This window comes from Thrips palmi, unplaced genomic scaffold (genome assembly GCF_012932325.1).
Source record: "Thrips palmi isolate BJ-2018 unplaced genomic scaffold, TpBJ-2018v1 HiC_scaffold_3, whole genome shotgun sequence".
Lineage (NCBI taxonomy): Eukaryota > Metazoa > Arthropoda > Insecta > Thysanoptera > Thripidae > Thrips > Thrips palmi.
Window position 1 is genome coordinate 1,689,336 of NW_023144630.1, and position 24,415 is coordinate 1,713,750.

At 48.1% G+C, this 24,415-nt stretch overlaps 5 protein-coding genes across 10 annotated transcripts; 3 read left to right on the forward strand and 2 right to left on the reverse strand.

Annotated features, from left to right (window-relative positions):
• Positions 1-344: 344 nt before the first annotated feature.
• LOC117648523 (major facilitator superfamily domain-containing protein 12-like) lies at positions 345-4,016 on the forward strand. Of its 5 annotated transcripts, none has more exons than XM_034391030.1 (9): positions 345-727; positions 819-1,112; positions 1,194-1,407; positions 1,488-1,599; positions 1,684-1,923; positions 2,034-2,168; positions 2,247-2,358; positions 2,452-2,608; positions 2,694-4,016. In XM_034391030.1, exons 2-9 carry the CDS (start codon positions 839-841, stop codon positions 2,848-2,850), a joined length of 1,401 nt encoding a protein of 466 aa, XP_034246921.1. In that variant the 5' UTR covers positions 345-727; positions 819-838; the 3' UTR covers positions 2,851-4,016. The 5 variants fall into 5 exon arrangements, with proteins under 5 accessions (XP_034246921.1, XP_034246924.1, XP_034246923.1 ...); XM_034391033.1 differs by having other exon boundaries at positions 345-722; XM_034391032.1 differs by having other exon boundaries at positions 345-715.
• A 1,073-nt stretch (positions 4,017-5,089) lies between these two features.
• LOC117648521 (uncharacterized protein KIAA0930 homolog) lies at positions 5,090-11,542 on the forward strand. 2 transcript variants are annotated; one of them, XM_034391026.1, is made up of 12 exons: positions 5,090-5,597; positions 6,070-6,291; positions 6,370-6,530; positions 6,616-6,795; positions 6,880-6,981; positions 7,058-7,198; positions 7,278-7,416; positions 7,509-7,618; positions 7,702-7,864; positions 8,603-9,988; positions 10,306-10,455; positions 10,549-11,542. In XM_034391026.1, the coding sequence occupies exons 2-12, from the start codon at positions 6,144-6,146 to the stop codon at positions 10,587-10,589; spliced, it is 2,721 nt and encodes a 906-aa protein (XP_034246917.1). In that variant the 5' UTR covers positions 5,090-5,597; positions 6,070-6,143; the 3' UTR covers positions 10,590-11,542. The 2 variants fall into 2 exon arrangements, with proteins under 2 accessions (XP_034246917.1, XP_034246918.1); XM_034391027.1 differs by lacking the exon at positions 8,603-9,988 and having other exon boundaries at positions 5,101-5,597.
• On the reverse strand, positions 11,474-13,050 carry LOC117648525 (vacuolar protein-sorting-associated protein 25). The gene is made up of 5 exons (XM_034391036.1): positions 12,890-13,050; positions 12,425-12,570; positions 12,261-12,348; positions 12,059-12,189; positions 11,474-11,976 (listed from the first exon to the last, which is right to left on the reverse strand). The coding sequence occupies exons 1-5, from the start codon at positions 12,937-12,939 to the stop codon at positions 11,864-11,866; spliced, it is 528 nt and encodes a 175-aa protein (XP_034246927.1). The 5' UTR covers positions 12,940-13,050; the 3' UTR covers positions 11,474-11,863.
• On the forward strand, positions 13,001-15,517 carry LOC117648524 (peroxisomal membrane protein PEX16). Its single transcript, XM_034391035.1, has 6 exons — positions 13,001-13,253; positions 13,370-13,610; positions 13,680-13,849; positions 13,926-14,032; positions 14,104-14,207; positions 14,285-15,517. Exons 1-6 carry the CDS (start codon positions 13,139-13,141, stop codon positions 14,547-14,549), a joined length of 1,002 nt encoding a protein of 333 aa, XP_034246926.1. The 5' UTR covers positions 13,001-13,138; the 3' UTR covers positions 14,550-15,517.
• LOC117648522 (protein enabled) lies at positions 15,256-22,415 on the reverse strand. The gene is made up of 9 exons (XM_034391028.1): positions 22,142-22,415; positions 19,105-19,363; positions 18,680-18,800; positions 18,474-18,602; positions 18,193-18,327; positions 17,458-17,862; positions 17,274-17,382; positions 16,779-16,940; positions 15,256-16,422 (listed from the first exon to the last, which is right to left on the reverse strand). Exons 1-9 carry the CDS (start codon positions 22,193-22,195, stop codon positions 16,318-16,320), a joined length of 1,479 nt encoding a protein of 492 aa, XP_034246919.1. The 5' UTR covers positions 22,196-22,415; the 3' UTR covers positions 15,256-16,317.
• Positions 22,416-24,415: the final 2,000 nt, after the last annotated feature.

The following is a 24,415-nucleotide window of genomic DNA, read 5'->3' on the forward strand; positions in this document are numbered from 1 at the left end:
GTACCGCGAATTTGTTTGCTTTGACAGCTTTCAACATTGTATCGAAAGATCTGTTGCGAGCCCGTTAGGTTTGGTTACAATAGGTTGGACAACTTCGTCTCTGGAGTTTCAGAGAAGCCTCCCATCGCCCTTCCTTCCCCGCCGAAGCCGCCTGGCCGAGGCCGCCGCTCTCCAAGCGCTTCGGGTTCAGGCATAGCTAGGCATAGCATCTTCCTGCACGTGACTGCCGTGCCGTGTTAACCGACTCACGTTATGCCGAGTTTCTCATATACGACTGCAGAATAGCCTCGTAGCATGGAGCACTCGGTAGTTGTTGTTGATAATGTTGATGTTGGTTTTGTTATTGTTGCTGTCTCTGTCTCGCTTCTTGCTGCTCCAGCTGCAGCAGAAGCAGAAGCAGAGCAGACACGGATTATGTCCTATCTGCATTTCGCCCCTTTCTCCATGAGCAGATCGGGAAAAGCGTTATCTGTAGACTGATAACTGTCGAGTGACCCAGCGTGAGTTGAGGACAGGAGCTTCGTGGGATTAGTGCCCCTGTCATAGTGTCACTCGGCTTCTGACTTCTGCCATGAACCAACTTCGCCAGCTAGAGCCAAGGATTATGATTCACTGGTTATCGGATTCGTGGGAATCCTGCTGAGTTGTGATTTGATTCCTACTCGACCTCTTTTGCGTTCCTCATTCTCTAGTTTTTACTGGTTGGTGTCAGTTTGTGCGTGGTTAGGTATTCTAGCTTGACATACTTGGTTGTTAGACTGATGTGTCATGTCCAATGGACATTGTCCATGCTTATGTGACATCCTCGCCTGTTTCAGACTGCCGTTCGTCGTTGACCATGGAGCGACCGCGCCCTGCCTTGTCTCTGCTGCAGCGCCTTGGCTACTCAGTCGGTCACGTTCAAAATGATGTGTGCGCTTCTATGTGGTTTACCTACCTTTTGGTATTTTTTCAAATGGTTTTGGGGTGGCCAGCTCATGTAGCAGGAATTGTAATGTTGATTGGCCAAATTGCTGATGCCTTGTCCACTCCATTTGTTGGTTTGCAAGCAGATCGAAGAGACAAGTTTTGGCTCTGCCGATATGGTCGTCGGAAAACCTGGCATTTAATAGGTATGTAAGACTTAGATGTTTCATCAGATTTCTTTTATGATTCAGTTTTCAGAAATATCTTTGTTTCTTGTTCTGTGACAGGAACCATTTGCGTGCTCGTGAGCTTTCCATTCCTTTTCTCTCCCTGTATTGGCTGTCGCAATGCCCCGGGCGACTATTGGGACCAGCTAGTATATTTTGGAGCATTTGTAGTTGTTTTCCAGTTTGGATGGGCAGCAGTCCAAATTTCTCATTTATCATTAATACCTGATCTGACACCTGACCAGCATACACGAACAGGTCTCATTGCCTGCCGGTAAGTTTTTTGTCAATAGTATGAATTTTGTTTTTTTAGTGTTCAAGTTTCACTTTATCTTTTTGTACTCTGAATTTCAGGTACACCTTTACTGTGATAGCAAGTGTGCTTGTTTATGTAATAACGTGGGCAACTTTCCATTTGTCAACGGGAGATGAGAAAATTGGGCCTGAGGACACCACAAGCTTTCAGGTACTTGACTTGGTTTATTTGGTTCTTTTCTTCTAGTTCACATCTCTTACGTATGTCACTTACAGCTACTTTACACCTTTTCAGATTGTTGTGGCATCTGGTTTAGGCATTGGTATTGTTTGCTCAATACTGTTTCATGCTGTTGTGAAGGAGGCCCCAGTAACAGATGCAGAAGATGATCAGACATCTGCCAATGGTACAACAGCATCTGTTCCTAGTAAAGGAGATAGCCAGAAAACTGTCAAGGAGCAGCTTTGTTCTGTGGCACTGTACCAGGTTGCTTTAGTTTATATGAGTACAAGGCTTTTTGCAAATCTCAGTCAGGTAATTTAGTATTTTAAAGTGCTTCCTCGAGAAGCAGTGTGTGTGTGTGTGTGTGTGTGTGTGTTATTTTCAACTTTGCAGCCTAACTGACAGTCTTGAAATCTTTTTAGGTGTACACTCCGCTGTATCTTAGTGAGCAGAGGCTTGGTGCGGAAAGTTTAGCTATTGTACCTCTTGTTATGTTTTTAAGTAGCTTCTGTACATCTTTTGTCACGAGGCCAATGAACAAGTATCTAGGTAGAAAGGTGAGGTAGTTCTGAGGTGTTTAAAATTCAAATGCTCTTGCCCTGACATTACTGTAAAGAATTATTTCTTTTTTCTAGATTGCGCATTTAGTTGGCTGTTTAATTGGTGCCGGAGGATGTGTGTGGGTGTGGCTTGGTGCTGGACAATTGTACACAACATATGAGGTTTATGCTGTTGCTGTTTTGTTGGGTAGGTTAAACTCCTCTCTTTCCTATTTTCTTGGCAACTTTTTTTTCTGTGGTTTCTTTTTAAATAAATCTAATTTTTCTTAAATCATTGTAGGTGCTAGTAGTTCCATCCAACTTGTGACAAGTTTGGGGTTGACTGCTGACCTCATTGGACAAGATACTAACACAGGGGCCTTTGTATATGGTGCCATGAGTTTTGTAGACAAATTGAGTAATGGTATTGCTATTGCCATATTACAAGCATACTTCAAGTGAGTATTCATTGCATAGGTATTTTATATGACTTTCCTTTAGTAACATTAGTTATTAATAATTCCATCTTTTGCCTCTTTTCAGCGACAACTACCGCAATGTGTTGGCATATGTGTGTGGAGGATCTTGCGTCTTGGGTGCTTTGTCTTTGGCCGTACTCGTTGTGTGCAGGACAAGGAGCCTCTCTAAGTCGGATGCTAATCCACCAGCGCAATTTGAATCATCTTACAGTGAAATATAGTAAATGTTTTGAGACTTTATTCCTCACCAACCATTTACCAAAAATATTTGTAATAGGACTTTTAAAACACCTTTTTAATATTTAAGAACAAACCATGTCATACTCCTTTGCAGATCTTAATTAAAAATTTTTCAAGTAGATCTCCAATGCTATTATATACTAATGAATGAGTTGTTATCAAATATTAAAGTGGTCTTTATCTGTGTACTGTAAGTGTGTCAGTGTTTCAAGATATGGATTTTGGTTATCATATCTTGTACTTTGGTTCTGTTTATAAGTGTCTATTCTTTATGATGTGGAAGTGGCAATTTTTATTGTCTGCCTAGCATACAGGGTTTCCCTTCAACCAGTTTCATCCCATATCCAAAATTGTCTGAAATTAACTATTGTCTTGTGTCTTGTGATATCTACAGTACTTTTAATTATTTATGAGATTTCTGTTTTGTCTTTGTCCATGACATGGTATATATTTCAATTTTTTTCCACCAATGTTTTACGGCTGTGGCTTGGGAGGCATTTTTGTGGACTTTACCGCACATGTTTTGTACATCTTTCAGAAGGGTATTTTAAGGGTGCTCATTGTTTATTTTTCTAGTACTTAAGTATACGCCTAATGAGTTGTGTGATATTAGTTTCCTAATGTGACAATGAATTCATTATTTGTGAGTACTGTGATATGTGTATGATGTGTATATAAAGATTCATTTTCACAGGTCAACTTGGTCACTACATTCAGGCACTTAGCTGACCCAGTGTTAAAAATAATCTCTAATCTGAATTGATTCCGGTCTAGTTTTTGGTGGAGCTTACACAGTTTGTGACATCACAAAGCAAATAAAAAGACCTTAAGTATCCTTGAAGCTGCAGGCAGCCCAAATCATGTTCACATTAGTAAATGGCTATTTTAATTATTGTTATGAAGATTCCTATAGTTAGTGACAATTCCAATTTTGAAAAAATGAGGAATTTTTTTACTCACTCAGGTCTGTACATCTATAAGTGCTGTTTTCAATGTAGTTTGTTTTGTCATGAGACTGGTCTCATGGCTTTGATTTAGATAAAATGTAATGCTGAAATGCGAATATTGTTGTAAAGAATATGAGCATTTATTTTCTAAATATTTTTTAAATGTTAAATACAGATAAATTATCCAATAATCTTTTGAACTGGTGTTTTTTCATTGCCTCCTACATCATGAAACGAATTTCTACAATGTAAAATGAGATGAGAGGTGAAGACTGGCTTGCCACACATTATCGATGTGTCGGCTTCTTCTATCGGCCAGATGCCCGGGGGAAGTCGCACGCCTTGCCTAGGGAAACCTCGAGTAGCAAAGTGGCAACGGCCCCACCGTCAAGTACTGTGGAGTGGAGTGGGCAACGGGCCGGCAACGGGCCGGCACCCGCTCAGGTGCGAAAATAGGGTTTTCTCATTTCTCGACTTGCTGTCGATTATCTCAAGTGGCAGCCCTGCACTTTGGAACAGAGGGTCGGTAGGCAAGGCCTGCCTTGCCCTGCGGGCCATGGTCGGCCATGGCGCACAGGGGCCTTCAGCTATGGCCGCTCTCGGGGTGAAGCACTCCGCATTTTGGTACGCAAGCCTCATCCATTAACGCTCCTTCAATGCTTTCAACGTCAAAAACTGCAGGGCACTGCCAAGCTTTAGACGGCGAGTGCACGAGCGCGCCCGTCCCCCCTCGCGGCAACTACTCGCGTTGCTCGGTGGAGTGGTGGAGTGTCTGTGGCCGTTCCGAGAACGAGGCAACGAGGCGTGCCACCTCGCACGGACGGAATGTCGGAACGGGGCTCTCTAGACCGGCCGGGCCGGGACGACGTCCTTCCCGAGGATGGACTCTTCGAGGGCCTGCACTGTTATGTAAAGACACCACACGTGTGGCGTGGCCGCATCGCCCAAGGCGTCGCCCTGCGACGTGGCCATCGTCGACCCTCGGAATTCGCTGCTTGCGCGTGGCACTTGTTGACCACCGATACATGTGGCGCCACTTAAATGTGACGCAGGCCCGTTCAAGGAATGCCGCAAAGCAAGTGACTCAAACGGCAACGCAAACAACGCACATGCAAAGCAGAAAACAACAATAGAATAGTAATCTGCTGTATTGAAGTGATATGGACGGAAGCATCCTTGAAGAACAATGGAAGATAGATAGGTGGAAGGACGAATGACTCAACGTTCTCAAACAAAGGGAGATCAAATCAAAACCAACAGTGGCTGCAGCTCGCTTCTCACCAACGAATCAAAAACTTGTCTCACACAAACAGATACAACTGTCAGGACTTCCCTCCCCGTCCCCTCTCCACCAAGGCTTGTCTAGGTCGCTAAAGTCGTCTATAGATAAGCGATTTCCCCAGTTTCCCATTTCATCTCCTCAAGCAGCCAAAGAACACTTTTCACGCTCGGTTCCTTGACTCGGAAAAAAACTTTTGATCTTCCAGCACGTTTCAAATTTCCCGCCCAGTTGCTCTAGGCACTACTAACAGACAGTACTTTCTTCATACAGTTTCGGTGATTTCTGTCCAAAAATATTGAAATTAAAGTACATATTCGTTTCGAAACTGGTACAAACGTTGGAATGGAATCTCAACAAACACTACAACATAAAAGTGCATAGTTTGGATCGAGCAGTTAGACCCACCCCCTGCGAGTGACAGTTGACTGTCGTCAGCAGAGCAGAAGGCCTTTAGGGGGTGTTGTTAGTGATTCATTCCTCGTTCGTCACAGGAAAACACGTAAGAGTCATTTTCTTTTCCACTTTCTCTACATTGAGTCCCTCTCTAACAGTTTTCCTATCCTAGCTATCCCTAGTTCTAGAGTATTTCATTCAATATTAACCCTTTAACTTAGAAATAGGAAGCTCTCAGACTTGTTTTTGTTATTGTTTTTCATTGTGCGTTCTTCGGTGGGGAGTGCCTAGCTGAATGCCTAGCATGAATGTTTGCTTCGAACTTTCCTTTTGGAAAGAAATAAACCGACCCCACCCCTCAATGGAAATAAGATGCTGTAAATCGAGAAAAAAACAATGATAACTCATTATGTGCTACCTGGCATGAAACTATGTCATGTCGTTTGCAGACACCATCTTCCTTTCTTCTTCATGAGTTCACAATGACTCAGAATTTTTTAGATGAAAACGTATTTTAGAACAACAATTGCTTATATTTAATTTAACCACTTTCATTTTTATTTTTCCCCTATTTGTAGTTATCATGATAATTATTGTATGACACATCCTTTCGAGGAGAGGAACCCCTCCACTTGTCACCCGCAAAACAATCATGTCATACCGAGGGAGTGCAAGCTCGTTGAGCGCACTGCCTTTGAGCAGTGCTGCAGCACTAGCCAAAGCGCCCACAGCCCTGGAGCAACTGCTTGAGGAAATCAACTTTCAGCGTACCAAAGAAATGCGACAAATGCTTAAAGATGGTAAGACTTTCTTGACTTTATCTAATAGATATACTTTTAATTCTTCCTCAAACAAACATGTTTTTTATTCTTATATAGATTCAGGGTTTGTCATGGTGCATGGAACTACGTACTGGACAGATCTTTTCGTGAGACATTTTCTATTTCAAACTGATCGGAATATAGATTGTGATGATCTTCTGTTTTTTGTTCGTAAGAAACACATAAAGAGTTCCTCTAGAATCCTTCCAAAGTTTGAAGTAAGTGTGAGACAAATGACGCATTTTTAAGATCTTGTTGAAAACATAAGCTGAATGTTTCTCTCTACATCTGTCTATGTTCTAGACTGAAGTGGATGTGTTCAGGAAAGCAAGCCGCAAACTGCCTATTGGAGATCCAGACATGGATTGGGAGGAAACAGTGTATCTGAACTTAATTATACATCAATTTGACTACACTTTAACTTTGGCCATCTGCACAAGAACCAGCCCCAAAGAACTGCAAGTTCTTCGAAGGCACTCTCAGGTACATATAGAGGTGGAACCCAAAAGGAATCAAGGAATCAACTGCATCAGGCATTCTAAATTTTTTGTTGCCTTACTTTTACAGAAAGTATATGCATCCCCCAGTAGAAGAAGAATGGATACTAAAGCAGAAGTGGAAGAAATGACTTACCCAAATGTTTGCTTTATGGTGGACAATTTCAATGAGGTTTGTTTGTTTCCTCTATTACCATTATAATTTCTTAAAATATTGATTTTTTTAAAAATTTTGTTTTGTTGAGCAGGTATTTTCAGACATAATGGTTAGAGATGGGGAAATGGTGTGTGTGGAATTAGTTGCTTCTGACAGAGATGGAGCAATTCAGGGTGTCATATTTCTTGGCTCTATCCGCTATGATGCACTCAAGAGAGTGTATGATGCCAGGGTAAGTTGACCCGATTAAATTAAAATAATATTTTACTCTCAAAAATATGAATTAAGCTTTCTGTTTTTCTTCTGTTTAGTCAAGTTTGAGTTCAAAAATGGCTCAAAGGATGACATTTGGTCTTTTCTCCAACTCCTCATCACAAAGAGTTGAGTTTGTACGGATGAAAGGACCACAAGGAAAAGGCCATGCAGAAATGGCTGTGACAAAACCCAAAGGTAATGTGATGTGTACAGCCAATTTTGAGTTTCATGCTTTTGTGCATCCTCTTTGACAAGCACTTTACCGCCAATGCATTTTATTTATTTAGGATACTCTGGGGCTGAGACACCAACTTCAGAGCCAGGCTACTGTGCAACTGACATGTGGGATTCTGATTGGGATTCTGATCCTGAAGAATTTTTTGTGTACAGACACCAGGTGATCGTTAAGCACTAATTCTTCCTCCAAGTTGTTTGATTCAGACTTGTTGCCTTGCTAATATTATGTTTTTTCCTATTCAGCGTCGACTGAGTGATCCCAGTGCAAATATTAACAATTTTGTTAGAGGAGGATGGAAGACAAAGCCCTCAGATTCGGCTGGCTCTAAAGCCAGGTCAGAAAATGAAGGCCTTGATTCCCTTGCCAATGGTCTCAATGAGATAGAAGCTGGAGATCTCAGAGATGGTGAGTTTTGTAAGGGAATTGTGACACTGCTTTGAGCTTAAAACCTCAGGTGCCCTTTTACTTCTAGCAAGTCCTGGCAATGAATCACAAAATGTTATTCAGCGAACAAACTGTGCTTCTTGTCAGTTGATAGACTGCATGACATGTGCATGATTCAAATCTATCCAATGTGTGACATGCTTTCATTTGACATATTTTAAGGGAGCTCTGCCCGTCATGAAGCATAGATACTAATTTTCACAAAATTTTAGAGGCTGGTTCCATGTATTTTCTTCTCAACACTTAACATGTAAAGATTAGCATTTATACAGTTTGGCATTTAATTATTTTTTTTTAAATCAGTGGTAATTTTTAAGTGTAATGTACCATGCTGCTGCTTTTTATTAAGTGAAGGGATTCATGTAAATTAAGGTGTTCATTTGAGCACAAAAATAATTTACTCCATGAAAAATGACAGAGAAGTTGCTACTGTAGTGTTTAAAGACCAGTCAAAGATTGATACTTTTCTCGCTTATTTATCTTTTGTAAGAATTCCTACTGTTGGTATCTGTGCATTTCTCCTCTATCTAAAAAAAATTCTGAAATCTGTCATGACATAGAAAGCTATTCTAGATAGATGAACAACTTGTCAGATTAAATTCTATCTGATTCAAATTTTTCATGCTGAAAGGAAAGATTTGTTCCCTCACCATTTTTATTTATTTCGCTTTTTTTTCGTTTTGTTTCTTATGTTTGTAGATTGCGAGTTTTGCGTGCACTCTGCCTCCATTACCACTTCTGATGCTTCCCCTCCTTCAAGAGCCAGCAATACTATTACAAAGGCTACTAGTTCCTCTGCCACAACTACCACTTCCACTACCTCTTCCACTTTGTTTAGAAGTCTCCCACCAACATCTATCATATCTTCCTTTTTCCCCAACTGCAAGTCAAAACGCCCTGGGCGAGTAGTCCCATGTGCATCAGAGACTGATGAAGGGGAGATCGAGCAGCCTTCTGAGTGCAAATGCACAGATGATGATTTGCTAAAGGTCCCAGAGGGCCGATGCCACTTTGAAAGAACCCCTCCACCTGCTGAATTAGTATTTTGTGAGAAAGAGTCCTTACATGTCTACGCTGAGGACAGCAAAGCCCAGGGCCTTGTATCCAATATCGCAGATGCTGATCAAGAGAGTAAAAACAAAACTGTAGTTACAGTCAATACTGCAGAGAGTTCACAACCCTGTCATTTAGAAGGCGAGACAACGCAATTACCAGTAAATAGTGGAGACCTGGAGGAGATTGAAGGTAGCGATGATGATTTTGAAGACTGTAATTCCTCAATTAGCAATGCAAGCACATCTGTTTCATCACAGAAATCTTGTGATTTGGGTGAGGAACCCAAAGAATCAGAGAGTCACAGTGATGTTTGGAGTGATGCAGAAGAATTGTCCCAAACTAATGAAATTGCAGATTTAAACATAAGCAATGAAACTTTACTCAAAAGTAACTCTGAATCTTTTAGTGACGGGGCAAACACAGGATATTGTAATGATGATATTTTACCATCCTCAAAAGTAGGGAATTTAATGTTGTGCCGTTCAGAAGATGAGGAAAAAATTAGCTCACAACATAATAAGACAATTCTTGAAAACTTGTTGACTGAAGTGGAGAAACAGACTGTGATAAACTCGTGTGAGGAAGAAAATACTAAGACTCCCAGTGAAAAATGCAGCTTTCTACCAACAACTAACAAAGTTGTTGAAGAACCCAAGACTGATTTTGAAGTGTGTGCTCATGGCATTGAAATGACAAGTTTGTGCCTTTTGTGCCTGGGATACTCAAAAACTGCATTTTGGCAAAAATCTGACTGTGCATTTAGACTGAAAGCGAATTTCCAAAGTGGTGAAAGTAATGAAGATGAAAGACTAGAAAAGAAGACTGAACATTTGACATTTACAAATTCAAAATCTGTTAGAGTAGATTCAGGGAGTGAAATGCACTCCCAAACTTTACCTCGCAGACGCAAGTCAGAATCAAGCATGAGACAAAAGCGTAATGTTGTACCTCCACATAAGATATTACCCGATGGAACAGTCATTTACTATTGGTGTGATGTCCCAGGTGGACTAGGAAAATCTCAAAATGGTATGTCCACTAGTGGTACTGGTATTTCCTAGTGAGACCATACATCTGTGGTCTGTACTTATCTATGAGCCCTTTCAGTAGTTCTATAACTGTGCAGTGCTCACCTCTTGCTTGTCATGTGTGGCATTTTGTTACTCCTAGTGTTTTGTGCAAAAAAAAAAAATATTTGTGCTTTCATAGTATTTAGAAATAGAAAGAACGCCCTATGAGCCATGATTACAGGGCCACTTCACTTTGCAGCTCAGCTATTCATTGATTAATTTTGAAAATAAATTGATCAAGCCTATTACCTTTTAATGTTTCTTTTTTAATTACAGAGCTTGATGATGGAGCTTACAACCCACTGTGGACCATGCGAGGATTTACTCAAACATTCCATTTTTGGAAAGAGAACAAGAGAGCCCAATCTGTTCCATTGAATGCATTTCTTACTTATGTAACTCTGCCATGGTGGAGTATTGTTAAAGGTAGGCTGCATCAAATACTTGTTGAAATCCTAAAGTTCACTTTCATTTTTGTAAATCAGAATATAAATTCTTGCTTGCTTATTTTTTCAACAGACATCTTGGATCACCGAGAAAGTCCCATTTTGACTTTCTAATTTGGAAAGGTGCTGCAGCAAGTAGTGCCAACCACAGATACTTGCATCATAGACTCTAGTCAAAAACTACATTTAAATTTGTTCCTTGCAAAACTTTAAAAGATAAAGAGAAAAGAAGTAAACTGCGTGATTAATATTGCACTCATTGACTGTCGACATTGTTAGAACCTACCTCAGAGGTATATTTTTCTCATGTTGAAGGTAGATATTTGTTTCATGCTTTCCATCTGTACCCCGGCATTTAAAGTGTCCCCTACAAAATAGTACAAAGTAAAGAAAGAGAAAACTGTAATTCAGTTGGAATGGTGTTTAGTGTTCAACTCTGCTCTGCCAAGGTTTGCATTTTTTTAAATTTATTTTTTAACGCAAAGCTGCTCTTGCAAGAATCAAACAAGCTTCAATTCCTAGTAGCTAATGTATAGCCAAACTAAGTTTCAGCTGAAATTAGCTTTCTAACAAAGATAAATGTAAGGCCAAATTTTGATCTCTCTCTTAAATTTTTCTAGAAATGTGTTTGACATCTTCAAGAGTTTATTTCTTGTATTTTGAAAGTATATTGAATGTTGCAACAATTGTAAAGAGATTTGCATAACATATACATTTAATCTTTCATGTAGTAAAAAGGAGTACTTTTGTTTACAATCTTAATTACTCAAATGCAGTTTATAAAATGAAAGGTGGGGTCAAGAAGCTTTTCGCCCTGTACAATATGACACCATCTATTTGGAAACTTAATGCCTCTTATTGTATGCTCTAGAGTAGTTTGACTGTACTCAAAGTATGTTGTTGGGATTGATTGTTCAAAATATTTTTTATTGAGTGAGTTGTTCTGAGAATGTTTAAGCCAAATCATCTAGGGTGGTTAGAATTTATAAGACAATTTATTCCTCTACAATATTTATTGAAGTGTGTCAGCAGTTCTTGATTAATAAAATATTGGTTGTACCATGACAGTTTGGTGGTATTTTTTTTTCTAACCTAAAGATAGAGAAGCCCAGTGAGAATTCATTACAGTGAACTGCTCTCTTCAAAAAGTTCAGACAAATCGGCCAATAGTATACAGTATTGTATTTAGGTTTTTGATAAAATGACAAGCAAGGAGAAAGATTTAATGACAGCAAACAACCACTTCATAATCTCAAGGTCCCAAGATTGGTCCCAAAATATTTTTTAAACATTTTTATGATTTTTTTTCTAAATTTTCTTGTGTACCTCCTCTTGAGCCAGTCATTAAACTTATTTGATGGTAAGTATGGTACAGAAAGTAAATCGATTCAGAAGAACTTCACACCTTGATTGTCATCAAATGAAATAATTTCCGCCTTTTTCTGACTTTCAAGTACTTGTAAAGCTCTCGACAGAACTTCCTGATCGAGCCCGTAGAATTCTGAAGTGAACACGAAATGATCCAATTTTAAAGGATAATATTGTGAACCAGATTAAATTCTCAGAAACAGAATGGTACTTACCTTGGTCAGTTGTATCATCTCCGGAAACGAGTTCAAAAAATGTACAGACGGAGTTGAGGGATCCACTAGCCTGAGCCCAAGAATAGATGAGTGCTGCCCACTCTTCCAGAGTGTGCCAGTATATCAGCCACCTAAACACAGAAAGAATTTTTTATTTTTAAAAATTGGAAATTAACACAAAACAAGTCTTACCCACACCTACCTGTTTCGTGTTTTGTCTAGAGGTTCGGCATTGCCAGTTTTCTGTAAGTCTTCAAGGACTAAAAGTATTCCTTCAACAGGAAGTTTGCCTTGGGGTTAATGTTAAGGTTAATAAGACAGATGAAATGAACTTCACAATTCTGGGTCACATACAATAAAGGATACGATCAATACTACTATTACTAAATAAACTATTCTGATGAGCTTCTCGAACATCTAGCAAACTCTGTTTGCTAACTTTGTGAAAGTTTAAAACTAAAGTACGCCATGCTTGAAGCTGTCGAGCCTTGGTCTCTGCGTGTGGTTGAATTCTGAAAAAAAAAAAAGACAATATTCAGCAATTAAGGGGCGACAGGCGAAGTGGCTATGGTCAGTTCATGCTGTTCATGAACGCCAACCCTGGCGTGTTTTGAGACAGCCGTTGAAATAAAATATTATTCATTCAAAGACTGACAATATAAAAGATTACAGCCTAATTGACAAGACTAAAAACTAACTGAAAACAGGCAAAAAGCTACCATTTGACAGGAGGTTTTGGAGGTTACAGAGACCGTCACTCAAAGGCACAAATAGCCGGTTGCCATGAAAATCATTCAGCCACTGCCAGTGCGAAAGGAAAGATAAACTTACGTAAAGAATGGAGGGAAGCTGTACTGCCAAGGCCACTCGATTTCCGCCATCGTAAAATAAAAATGTTCAATAATCAACAAAAATAAACCTTTCACCGATCTGTTGTATTCCAGCAGTATGGAAAAGTTAGCAGAGCAGTGCAATGCAAATGCAGACGGCGTGCAGACGGTACTGTTTTTGCTAGACTCTAGGTGACAGAGCAGTTTTGCCTGTTTATGATTTCTAGAAACAGCAACAAAGTCTGGCAACATGTCTACATCATTACAAGAACTGTACAATACTTATAAGAAATGGGTTAGTGATAATCCATTGATGGCTTCAGACTTTGAAACGACTGCAAAGTGGATATCATATATTTTTGCAGGTTAGAAACTAGTGGATTCAACCCTTTTGTTCATGATAATGTTTCAATATTCTTCAATTTGAATCTTCATCTATCTTCAAGTAACTATGATGGTCTCTTTTTGATGTATGTCTCAGGTCGCATTCAAAGTTCAAGTGTCATCACTGAACTTGTGTATTCCCTCTCCAACCTCCTGGTTCTCTTTAATGATTGTATCATCAATGAATCCCGGAGAACATTACCTGTGACGTCAGGGGCATCCCTGAAAGCATGGTTGACAGTTCTGGAGTATGCGGAAGTTTTCCTAGAGATCACCGCTAAAAGTGTGTGGGGTGAACGAGGAAGATGGATCCTGATCGCCATAGTGCAAGCTTTCAAGTAAGTAACTTTCCTATTTAAAATGACTGATAACTTGTGAGCGTATCATAACAAGTTTATTCTGTTTAGATGTTTAGCCCGGATGAGTCTCTTACTCACACACAAGGAACAAATGGTACAAATGCCTCCCATTGCACCACTGAAGCGTCGCACTATTCTTAGTCAAGAAAACCAAGATACTCCCACAACCATAGGGTTTTCACTTAAATCAGGACGTATTGTGCGCTGTGTTAACAGTGGTAAGTTTAATATAGTTCAATTCTTTTGGGGCAAATCAATAATGTCCTTTTATCTTCTAATATTTTATTTGCCCAGCTACTCCCGCACATTTGAGATCATGGAAGCCACCGGCCTTCACTGCAACACAACCTGATGGTAGTGTTCCAGATAAAGTATTGGACAGCAATCTGTTGTTTGCAGAGGTACATAATGTCACACTTAATTTTTGGTAAATACATGCATTTTTGTTCCTTATATGTGAGTTTACTTCCAGGCAATATACATTATGAAGCCTGTACTTCACTTATGCTCAATGATGCGGTTTGGGCCAAAGGCATGGAGACCCTATGTTTTGTCTCTGGTATTGGATGTTGCAAGGTGAGAACTTCTTTTGCAATATGTGCTGGTGCATAAGTTCAGTATTCAATACCTGAGTTCTTATATCTTTCTTTCAGTCTGCAAATGTTCCGAAGAGCCGACAAGGCAAAGATTGGCTCTGCGTTGTCTCCTCGACAGAAGATGGAGTTGTCAAGACGTGAAGTTGCTCTACTTCTGTATCTCCTTCGGTCGCCGTTCTATGATAAGTACAGCAAGAGACGTATCCAGAAACTTTTGGATGCTTTTTCCAACAACCTTCCCCTTGTAGGATATATTCTTCGACCTCTTGCACAATATATTCCTCACTGGCAGGAAACTTACTTTTATATGTGGTCTTCTTAGAGAGCATTGTATGTGTTAATTAATAGAAGGTAACTTTAATCCATTCCTTTCTTTCTCGTACCCTGTGGAGCCATTTGGAGCTGTCAATTCAAATTAACAGTTCACATCAAATCCTCCATGTTGGTTTAGAAAAGAGATAGAAAACAAAATTCAACCAAAGCTTCTTAATCAAAGGAAAAGTATTTTTACAGCTTGAATATAAATAATTGAACATACTCTGTAAATATTTTTGAAACTATTGCGTTAAGAGGGAAGAAAAACATAATTTGTTTTGAATTCCAATATTTTTTTATGGACTTTCTAAGTTTGATACTACTGTGTTTGTTTTGAAACACTAGGCCATGACGTTTTGTGTCAAAACATGTACCTAATATGCACTGTCCATTGGAGAATCCTCAAGGTTAATTTTTGACTTATATAACTGGTAAGATTTCTTTTATGTTGAAGGAAGAGCACAAGGAATCCTTACATGGTCCTTCCAGTTGATTGTATTGTGTACTGTGTGTGTATTCAGGTGATGGGATGAAGTGGGAATGGGACTTCAATGAGTAGTACATGAACCAGCTACAGTGATTCTTGGTGTGAGTTTAATTTTCTGAAAAGTAGAAATACTTTGAATCATATTACTTTGACCTTTTGAATGGCTTTGGTAGCTGATAGCTGATATGAAACTTTGCCAATAAGTTAATGTTGGCTTAGTTGTTTGTTTTTTTTTACCGACTGTCAGACAGCACAATCTCTTTTCTTTGTATTTGTCAATATCCATTCTTTGATGTAAAACATGAACATTTCAAAAAGGGTCCCAGCCAACACCTGAAAACGTTTGTATTTTGAAAGCTGTGATTTTTAGGCTCTCACATAGATTTCTCAGAAAAAATAAGATTAGACTTAGACTGTAAATAGTTTTCTAAGAACTTTTTTACAAGATGTTTTTAATACTGTTCTTTATTATTTCCTAAACTACAGATTTTTTTCGATTTTGCTGATGTTTTAATAATAAATAAACAAAGTACTTTTTTTTCCAATAGGTCTCCCTTTTTTAAGTACAGGGATTTCACAGTTGCCGGATTAGTCAAAAATCTTCTTTCTTAAAAATAATAAAAAGAATTATAATAAATAGATTTTTAGATTGTTAAGATTTTTTCTTGATCCAGCAACTGCAGTCATTCCCTGGCTGAGTGTAGACATGCGTGGGGACTAAAGGCACGTGAACTTACAGCGAGGGCCTGACAGTTCCAAATTCCACTTTGCATCAAAAGGAATCGAGTCGAGCAGCCAGAAATGGCTAGGTCCCCCAGATCGGCCTCCAGTGTGCCACAATGGGCGTGGATCGACTCCCCGCGCGAGGGACTCTCGGTGGGGAAATCCCCTCGCGCGCGGGGTATTGACCAGGTCTTCTTTTCTCTTTTCGGGGGTGGTTGGTGGGCAGTTCGTCTCCAACTTCGCGAGACAGTTGAAGCTTGAATTTCGAGTTGGGTCCCTGGACGGCGGGGACACTTCCCGGAGAAGCCTCTTCCAGGAACCGCGCGCGCTCTCTCCAGCAGAGCCCCTCCAGGAGAGGCTCCGGCGCACTCCAGCGGGACGCGGCGGGAAAGTGAGCCGAGGCTCTCACTGAGGCAGGCCGAAGTCGAGTCGGGACGGGAGTGGAGTCGAGGGCCGAGTAGCACGTGGCCCGGCGGGCGCGGTGCGCGGTGCGGGCAGGTCCACCAAGCGCACGCCATCCGCGACCTCCCGGGCCCTGCACGCCCTCGAGGCCGAGCTGCAGGCCCTAAAGGTCAGCGGAGGGCTTCCTCCGCACGAACCTGGAGAAGTATTCGGGCCGCCAGCACTTGCAGGAACCGGGGACCAGGAACCAGTCGTAGTACAGTCGCACCTGCGGCCATTTCGCGGAGTCAATCAAGCGCATCAGAGTGCAGTGGTGACGGGGCGCCCGTCTTTCACTCCAGTTGGCCTGCAGCGCGAGCGAAGAAAGGCCAGCCGAGGTTCTGGGACGCACAGTGGGCCAGAAGGCCGGTGGAGGCGGCTACAACTCTAGACGCGCTTTGAGCCGAGCGTGTGACCCCACCAATGGATTGCTCGCCGAGCGAGGAATCCATTGGTGGAGTCACACGGTCGGTCCGAGTCCCAGCGGCTCTGGAGCTCAAAACGCGTCTACAGTTTTGGCCGCCCCCACCAGTCTTCTGGCCCACTGCGCGGCGGCGCCCACTCGGTGCAGCACGCAGCACTCACCTGGAAGCAGCCGATCTCGTCCACGCCGTCGCAGTGCGTGTTGGAGGCCGCGGACACCGAGGCCCTGCCCGTCGAGGCCGTGGAGGTCGAGTTGGCGGGCGACTGGTTGGAGTGCAGCAGCGTCTGCCGCGCCGAGCGCTTGTGGAGGAACTGCGCCGAGTTCTGCGAGATGGAGTGAGTGCGTTTGTCAGCAGGCATTGCGGCAGGAAAGGGACTGGACTCGTGGTCGAGGGGCGCGCCTCACAGTGGGCCAGAAGACCGGCGGAGGCGGACAAAACTCTAGACACGTTTTGAGCTCCAGAGTCGCTAAATGGGACTCGAACCGAACGTGTGACCCCACCAATGGATTCCTCGTTCGGAGAGCAATCCATTAGTGGGGTCACACGTTCGGTTCGAGTCCCATTTAGCGACTCTGGAGCTCAAAACGCGTCTAGAGTTTTGGCCGCCTCCACCGGTCTTCTGGCCCAATGTGCGCCTGTACCGCCCGTGCGTTACCTGGTCCCTGGGCAGCACGGCGTCGGGGTAGTACAGCTCGGCGACCAGCATGCTCAGCCACCGCGGCGAGGACAAGCACGCGCCGTCCATGTAGTGGCACTTGTTCTGCCTGCGGGACAAACACAGACACTTGACGACGGAGCCGCGGCCTTACGGCAAACAAGCGGACAACGCTGGGACTCACAGGCAGCGCGTCACCTCCACGGTCTGCGTGAAGTAGCCCTCGTAGGGGATCTGCACGACGTAGCGCCAGACGCCCTGGTAGTTGCGGGCGAACACGGGCGTCGAGTACTCCACCCTGGCGGGACACGGCGTCGGCGGCGGCCCGTCGTGGCCCATGTGCGGGCCCTGGGGCGGGCCGCCGGCGGGGGCCTGTGGGCCCGGTGGTGGGCCCTGAGGGGGCGCGCCGGGGCCGTGCGGCCAGGGGCCGGCGCCGTCCTCGCGACGCTCGGGGCCGCCGGCAGGGCCTCCGGGGCCGCCACTGGGCGCGGAGCCGCCCTGGCGGAGGCTGCCGCTGCTGCCACCCAGACCCAGCGCGCCCAGCGCGCCCAGAGGCTCGCCCTGGATCGCCTTGTACAGCATGCACATCCTGGCGCAGGACGAAGGACGCGTTACTCCAAAGTACTCCTCGCTGTCTGCCTCACGCCAAGGTACAGTGGGCCAGAAGACCGGTGGAGGCGGCCAAAACTCCAGACGCGTTTTGAGCTCCAGAGTCGCTAAATGGGACTCGAACCGAACGTGTGACCGCACCAATCGATTGCTCTCCAAACGAGGAATCCATTGGTGGGGTCACACGTTCGGTTCGAGTCCCATTTAGCGACTCTGGAGCTCAAAACGCGTCTGGAGTTTTGGCCGCTTCACCGGTCTTCGGGCCCACTGTGCGCTGTCTGCCTCGCGCCAAGGACTGCACTCCACTTACACTCCGCCGCCGTTGTCGCAGAACTTGCGGCCCTTGCGGCTCGCGGACCTGCCCTCCAGCGGGGCGGGGACGACGGGGACGACGGGGACCTCGTCGTGGTCCTGGGGGACGACATCGCGGCGCCGCCGGTTCAGCCTGCAAGCGGAGAGCAACGCGCTGCAGTGTGTACAGTGTGCCGACTGACGGCCGCCGAGTCGGCGATAGGCAGCCACGCCACCACGGCGCTCTACACGGCATGCCCCACGAGTGCGAGAGGGACGGGGAGACAGAGCGGCGCGCACCTGTTGTTGTTGGGGTTGCTGTAGTAGCCGCCCTCGGCGGACTTGGCCACCTTGGGCAGGGACTCGTCGGCCTGCAGGATGGGCAGGGCCTTGCTGAAGAACTCCAGCGTCTTGTTCTTGATCAGCTCACTGGAACAGTGGAGTGGGATCGGTGAGTCGAATGTCAGCGCCACTGGAAGAGCACCGGCAGAACGATAGGCACTCACAAGGGGTAGGGCGCCCCGTTGGTGGTCGGCCTCATCGGGTTCCGGGGGATGACGCCCTTGTTGAGGTCGCCGCAGAGGTTGTTGAGGGACTTCTTGGCGGAGCTACTGGGGCCGGCAACGCCTGGAAGAGGGCGGAGAGTTGAGCAAAGCGAGTCAGTGCCAGCCTCGGGCGCACAGTGGATTTGCCAGAAGACCGGTGGAGGCGGCCAAAACTCGAGACGCGTTTTGAGCTCCAGAGTCGCTAAGTGGGACTCGAACGGAACGTGTGACCCCACCTATGGATTGCTCCCCGAACGAGGAATCATGGGTGGGATCACACGCTCGGTTCGAGTCCAGTTTAGCGACTCTGGAGCTCAAAACGCGTTTGGGATTTTGGCCTCGCCCGCCGGTCTTCTGGCCCACGGTGGGGCAGCACAAAGCCTTACCTGGACAGGGCACGTCGACGAACACGTAGGGAGGCGGCCCCACCTTGGGCGGCTCGGCGCTGGGGGCCTCCACGAACGCCATGTAGCCCTCGGGGGCCTCGATCAGGGGGTCGGGGGGACCCCCTGGGAGCCCCGGCGCGCTCTGGGCCAGGCCCTGCCCCCCATGGGGGCCGCCATGGCCCTGGGGACCACTGCCCACTCCGCCCCGCGAGTGGGACACGACGCCCTGGGCGCTGGCCGCCCACAAGCACACTACGGCCTGCAAGGAGAGAGAGACGATCAAAGACGGGGACATGGACAAGGGCAAGGACACCAAGTTCAAGGTCAGCCCCAGTCCTTGCTGCCACGCACCGCCACCACGCCCCCCTCAAGTATGCCGGCTCGGTGGCCGTGCGGCCGCCGTGGCCAGGCCCGGATCTGGGTCAAGCCGGGGCAGCCACTGCGCTGCCGACTCGGTGGGGGCGTGGCGGGGCGTGGCGGGGCGTGGCGCGTAAACCTGCTCCACCCTCTCCTCTCCCCTCTCGCCCCGCCAGACCGTCAGCGACGTCGGCGACCTGGAAGTGGCCGTCGGCCGTCCCATCCCCCGAGTCTCTGACGCTGAACCTGAACCCAGCCAGCCGCGCAACGCGGTTCGATTTTGATTTTCATCGTCGTGAACGTCGTGAAGAACCTGAATCTCACATAGCACCACTTGGGTCACGTCGCGTGCTCAGTGAGGACACATCCACTGCCTCTCTCGTGCTCGCATGTAGCCCTCAAAGAACCAGTGTTGCCTCATAAGTAGGCAAACATTCCCACGGTGCATCAGTGTTGGAAGGGTCACCCCAGCCTGCGTAGACAATGCTAGGCGTTATTATCTCATGGTCTGGGATTTGCTCTTCAAGCTGTGTAGTACGCAGGCTGAGATGGGCAATTGAATCCTTTCGACGCTGGTGAAGTTTTTGCCCTCATGTGGCGACACTATGGAAGTCGATGCGCAGGTTGCCAGCAACCCCTTGCGGCTCGTTCCAGCGAACACCCCCTAGAGGGTGAAGAGGGAGAGGGCCCCCCAAGGGGCCCCCACGCACAGTGGGCTCGCTCGGCGAGCAATCCATTGGTGGGGTCACACGTTCGGTTCGAGTCCTGTTTAGCGACTCTGGAGCTCAAATCGCGTCTAGAGTTTTGGCCGCCTCCACCGGTCTTCTGGCCCACTGTGCCACGCCGACGGCATGCCGACGGCGACCACCCACCTGCAGTGGCCCTGCAGTGGCTGACGCCGACCCAGGTCTGGTCTGATTCAGGTCAGGAGGAAGTTATCGGAGGCGAGGTGGAGACGGGTATCCGGCCAGGACAAGGTCCGGGCTAGGACCGGGGACCCGGCGGTCCCGTAAAGGGGACGCCTCGCGCGAGGCTAGACGCCGCTAGACGCGGAGCGGCGCGAGGCTAGACGCGATTATCCTTTGGAATGTTGAACGATGAGTGCCTGTCACCGCCCATTCGATCTCGTGGGAACCGCTGGGGCTGCGGCTCCTCGACGTACTCGACGTAGTCGACGTAGTCCTGCATGCTCTGGAATGCGGCGCCCCGGGTGTGGCCTCCGTGGATTGTCATTGGAACGAGGAGTCCACGCGTCCCACCGCCTAGGTGAGCCCTGGGGACCCACAGTGGGCCAGAAGACCGGTGGAGGCGGCCAAAACCCTGGACGCGCTTTGAGCTCCAGAGTCGCTAAATGGGGCTCGGACCGAACGAGTGACCCCATCAATGAATTGCTCTCCGAACGAGGAATCCATTGGTGGGGTCACACGTTCGGTTCGAGTCCTGCTTAGCGACTCTGGAGCTCAAAACGCGTCTAGAGTTTTGGCCGCCTCCACCGGCCCAGTTGAGATGCGTCGCCTGCGTCCCCGCGCGTTCCACACTCGGGCACCGCGTCCACTCCGCTTGCTCCGCCGGGTGCTTCCGGTCGAGGAGCGTTCCCCTCGTTCCACTCGTTCTCCCATTCCTAACTAATGACCGGGTCACGAGGCTTGAGGCTGCTTGAGGCTGCTTGAGGCGCGGCGCGCGGCGCGGCTGACACGGAGAGATGCGCCTCCAGGCTCCTGCTCTAGGCGACTCGGGGACCGACTCGGGGACCGATGTCCTGTTTAGATATCCCTAGGGACCCGCCCGCCAGCACCGCCAGCCACCCCGGGGCCCGGCCTAGGCGTCTAGGTGCCTCTGGGCCCAAAACGGATTTAATCTCCCTGACAAGGAGCGGGATGCGGGCTCTTGATGGGCCGCCCTTGGCCAGGGCTCCAGGCTGGGCTAGGTTAGGGCAGCATCCGTCTCTCTCGCACTCTCGCGCTCGTGCGGCGCCGCGTAGGTGTGCGAGAGAGACAGAGCGACCAAGCCGAACTGGTTGTGCTGGACCTGCCGGACCGTCCACCGTCCTCTGCCCGTTTTGAGCCGCTAAGCGGGTCAGGCCGCCACGCCGCCAGGCCGTCAGGCCAGACAGGAGTACCGATACACTCTTTTGTTTGCGTCGCTTTCCGGAACGTGATGAATAATGGGGCGGGCTGGCTTGCATGATGTTGGCGTACAGTGGGCCAGAAGACCGGTGGAGGCGGCCGAAACTCTAGACGCGTTTTGAGCTCCAGAGTCGCTAAATGGGACTCGAACCGAACGTGTGACCCCATCAATGGATTCCTCGTTTTAAGAGCAATCTATTGGTGGGGTCACACTTTCGCTTCCAGTCATGTTTCGTGACTCTAGCGCTCGAAACGCGTCTGGAGTTTTGGCCACGCAAATCCACTGTGGCAGCCTGCAGTGTGCTGCACGTGGCTGCACGCACCACACCGTTATCGTAATTGGGCGCAACAACGCACATGACACCGTTTTGTTTTTGTTTCGAGGAGAACACAAAAACAAAAACATGCATCGAGGAGCATGGCCGCAACGGGAAACGAGAATAGCAACAAGGAATTCAATCAGACAAAATGAGCAAAGCCCTCTGCAAAGGACCTGTGATGTTTCCCACGCCAGCCCGCCGCGCGAAACACAATGAAGAGGAGGATGTACTCACCAAGGTAAGCAGTGTGGTATCCATATTCGCATTGGGCCTTCCCTTGCACTGCATCACACTCTCACACGCGCGGGCACACTGGCACTGCCCTACGTACACTCACGCACACTCACGCACGCGCGCGCTTGCACCCGCAGCGACATCCGTTGGGGTCGTCGGCGGGGTCGTCGGCGAGGTCCGCGTCGTCCGCGCTCAAGGCCCGCGTCGAGGTGGTGGAGCTGGGCAAGGCCTGGCAAGGCCGCGGAGAAGGTGCCTGCTTGCCTGTCCCTGGGTCGCGGCGAGAAAGCACTGACACTGCCAAGCCGAGCGGGCGGCCACGGCCACGGCCACGCGGCCAGCCCGGCCAGCCCTCGCCTTGGAGAAAGGAAAGGGAAGGGAGAAGGGAGGGGGCACGTTCCGGCTGCGGCGGGGCGCGGGAAGGCGCGGGGCACTGCGAGACGAGCCCGCCGAGGCGGCTGGAGGCCCTCCGCGTCCCTCCGCGTCCCTCCGCGGCCCAACGCGGCCCCCCACTTCCCCTTTCAACGCCCCCGTTTCCTACATTACTCTATCGGCGCGGCGCCGATGCAGCCAATACAGTGCAGCAGCGCGCGCTTCCACGGTTCCACGCACTGCGGTGTACCACGGTGTACTAGTACACACGACAGTGGGCCAGAAGACCGGCGGAGGCGGCCAAAATTCGAGACGCGTTTTGAGCTCCAGAGTCGCTAAACAGGACTCGAACCGCGAACGTGTGACCCCACCAATGGATTCCTCGTTTGGAGAGCAATCCATTGGTGGGGTCACACGTTCGGTTCGAGTCCCATTTAGCGACTCTGGAGCTCAAAACGCGTCTGGAGTTTTGGCCGCCTCCACCGGTCTTCTGGCCCACTGTGCGTTGGCTGCCGCGTCTCCCTGTTTCACAGAATCGTGATGATGCCCATCTTGCGGACTATCTTCGCATCGCGTCCTTTTACGATTCATTTTTCCCCCGCCCCGACCGGGCTGTCGGTCGATCGGTCGAACTGGGCCAGTCAGGCTGCACCTCACCACCTGGATAGTCTAGTTCCGAGTCTAGTTCGCAGCCGCGGCACTCCACGGCAAACCAAAACAGATCATCTCTCCGGCGCGGCGGGCCTGACGGCCTGACCGAGGATGCTGTGCCTGGCCGTGCCCGTTCCCCCGAGCGAGATCATTCACAGCACGGGGCCGCGCCGCCGCCGCCGTCGTCCGGCCGGCTCAAAAAGCCATCCGCCGGGAGGGGGGATCGAACCCGCGACCGTTATGTTACCGGCTCGTGCCGCGCACAGCGACGCACGGCGACGCACGGCCGCAGAGAGGTGCGAGCGGTTTTTGCGACCGGCTGGCTGGCGACGGCGACCTCTCCGCCGCGATGCCGCGACGGCGCGGCCGTCCGTGGAGACTGGAACGCACGGCGCGGCGCAGCCATGGCAGCACGTCGCCCGGTCGCACTCATGCAAGCAGCCTGAGGGTCGTTTTCGTCTCTCTCGCACCGGTAGGGGACGGCCCGTGAGTGCCAGAGAGGCAGACTTTGGATCTCAGGCGGAAGGGAGACAGCGCCGCGAGTGCGTTGAGTGCAGTGCGCCTAGAGCGGCTAGAGGGCAGTGGGCCAGAAGACCGGTGGAGGCGGCCAAAACTCTAGACGCGTTTTGAGCTCCAGAGTCGCTAAATGGGACTCGAACCGAACGTGTGACCCCACCAATGGACTCCTCGTTCGGAGAGCAATCCATTGGTGGGGTCACACGTTCGGTTCGAGTCCCATTTAGCCGTGCTCGGGTAACGGGCGTCCGATCGCGGCTCTACGTGGTCTCCGCGTTGCGTCCCGTGAGACGGAGACCCTCATTCATAGATTCGGTCCCCTTGACGGCGCCTGCAAGTCGAGGCTAGGCATTCCCGCCGGGCACGCCTGCCTGCCGCGCTGCCTACCCGCCGCACCGCAGGCGGCGGGCCAGCGAGAGAAGACTTGTCTTTCCTGCAATTGAGCCGCTTTTGTGAGCCTGGCGACTTGGCTGTGACTTGCAGCCCCGTGTACACTGAGCGTGCTGTTTGTTTTTGTCCCCGGTCCCCGGCGAGACGGATCGTGCCCAGTCCAGTCACTGGACGCTAGCGGCAAGTCTGCCCTGCCATGTCCAGCACACTGATCCCAGACGCGTCCGGTGACGGGACGGGACGGGCTGCCCGCTGCCACATGTCATCGCCTGGCATTGCCGTGCGACATCAACGGTCAGTGGCCTCGCCTCACTTGCCGCCCAGCCGATCAAAGGAAAAAGAAATCCT